The sequence below is a fragment of the Geospiza fortis genome, unplaced genomic scaffold (genome assembly GCF_000277835.1).
Source record: "Geospiza fortis unplaced genomic scaffold, GeoFor_1.0 scaffold171, whole genome shotgun sequence".
Taxonomy (NCBI): Eukaryota; Metazoa; Chordata; class Aves; order Passeriformes; family Thraupidae; genus Geospiza; species Geospiza fortis.
In genome coordinates, this window is record NW_005054313.1 from 10,113,351 (window position 1) to 10,114,916 (window position 1,566).

The 1,566-nt window shown below is 53.6% G+C and overlaps 1 protein-coding gene across 1 annotated transcript in view; it reads left to right on the forward strand.

The window, feature by feature from the left end:
• SCAMP2 (secretory carrier membrane protein 2) overlaps nt 1–1,402 on the forward strand; it is an 8,809-nt gene extending 7,407 nt beyond the window's left edge. The window contains exon 7 of the mRNA XM_031055879.1: nt 12–1,402. Within this exon, the coding sequence (XP_030911739.1) occupies nt 12–158 (147 nt within the window). The 3' untranslated portion in view covers nt 159–1,402. The remainder of the gene's footprint in view (nt 1–11) is intronic.
• Nucleotides 1,403–1,566: the final 164 nt, after the last annotated feature.

Consider the following 1,566-nt stretch of genomic DNA (forward strand, 5'->3'; position numbering starts at 1 on the left):
GTCGCCCCCAGGTGCATTCCCTGTATCGGCGCACAGGAGCCAGCTTCCAGAGGGCCCAGGAGGAGTTTTCCCAAGGCATCCTCACCAACAGGAGCTTCCAGAACGCAGCAGCTGGGGCAGCCTCCTCAGCTGCACAGAGTGCTTTCAGAGGGAACTAACCCTGCCCAGCAAATCCAGCCTTTCTTCCTGGGCTGCCTCCCTCTTGTTTCCTCTGCCCTCATCTCCCCAACCTTCTATTTTTGTTTTTGTTTTTTTTTTTCTGAAAATGCACTTTTTTTGGGGGTACCATGTGAGCTCTGTGATGCCGACACTCCTGATGAGAAGAGGTTTTTTTTTGGCTTCAGCTGAGCTACGGTTTGGATGATGATTCCTTTTCCCTGTCTTGTTTTAGGGTGTGGGGAGATGGGGGAAGACATTCTCTGAGGCAAATATTCCTCTCTCCAGGACCTTCCAGGTGTTTGTCTCTTCCTCCCCTCACTCTGTCTGTAGCAGGAAGATGAGGGGAAGCAGGTTTTTGATTTTACTCTCTCTTCTCTTGGCCTTTGCTATGAAGAATTTGATTATCTGCTGTTTCGGGAGGGTTTTGTAACGTGCACGTAGTTGATGTCGTTAATTTTAAGAACAGAAACTGTACTTTTGGTTTATTACACTCACACAATGCTGTATTTTGACCTCATAACTGCTGGGCTTCCTGAGAGCCACGAAGGAAAATCTGGGAGCAGGGGGGAGTTTGTGGGGGGGGGATGTGTTTCCCCTGGTCCCCCCAGGGCACATCCCTTGCTTCCAGGAGGATCCTGCAGGTGCCAGCCCTGGGCACGGAGAGGGGGAGAAGGGATCGGTGGAGGCGGAGTCTTCTCAGTGACTTGAGACCAAGGAGAGGGAGGGGAAAAGGGATTTTGGTTTGGCTCCCAGCTCAGGCTTGGGGCAGCTGAGGATGCCGGGTCACACAGTGCCTGTGACGCCCTTCTCCAGCTAACCTGGAATGAGTCTTTCTCCAGGGAAGGCTCCTCCCTGCCTTCCTCCCGACGAGTTTAAGTTTTATTTTTTAGCTGGGAAGGAACTGTTTCCATGTGTGTTCAGCTGCATCCCAAGATGGGATATCCCTTGGGGCGCAGAGGGCGGATGGAGGCAGGTTCCCACCTCTCCCTCCCTCAGCCCCGTGGTTTGGGTGGTGGGAGGGGGTTTAATTAAGCAGATTTGGCTTTGCGGTGCCCCTTTACCGGGCTGGGGTTGTATCAGACCGCCCTCCTGTGCCGGTGAGGGGCGGTGGGGGGCGCTGGGATACAGAAATCGGTATTTTTACACCCTTTTCCTCCTGTATCATTGGATTTTTTTCCCCCTGCGTCTGATCTTTTAATGTTTAAAAAATTATTAATAAAAAATTTTTCATGTGGTCCAGACACGGCGCCCGTGCAGCGGCGGGCGGGCGTGGCCTGTTGTGATTGGCGGGTTGGGGGCGTGTCCAATATTGACGAGGTGGAGCCAAGGGCGTGGAGATGAAATGCGTGGGCGTGGTCATGGTTGCTGGGGGCGTGGCTTGTGGTATATGGGGGGGGGGCGGGGGGG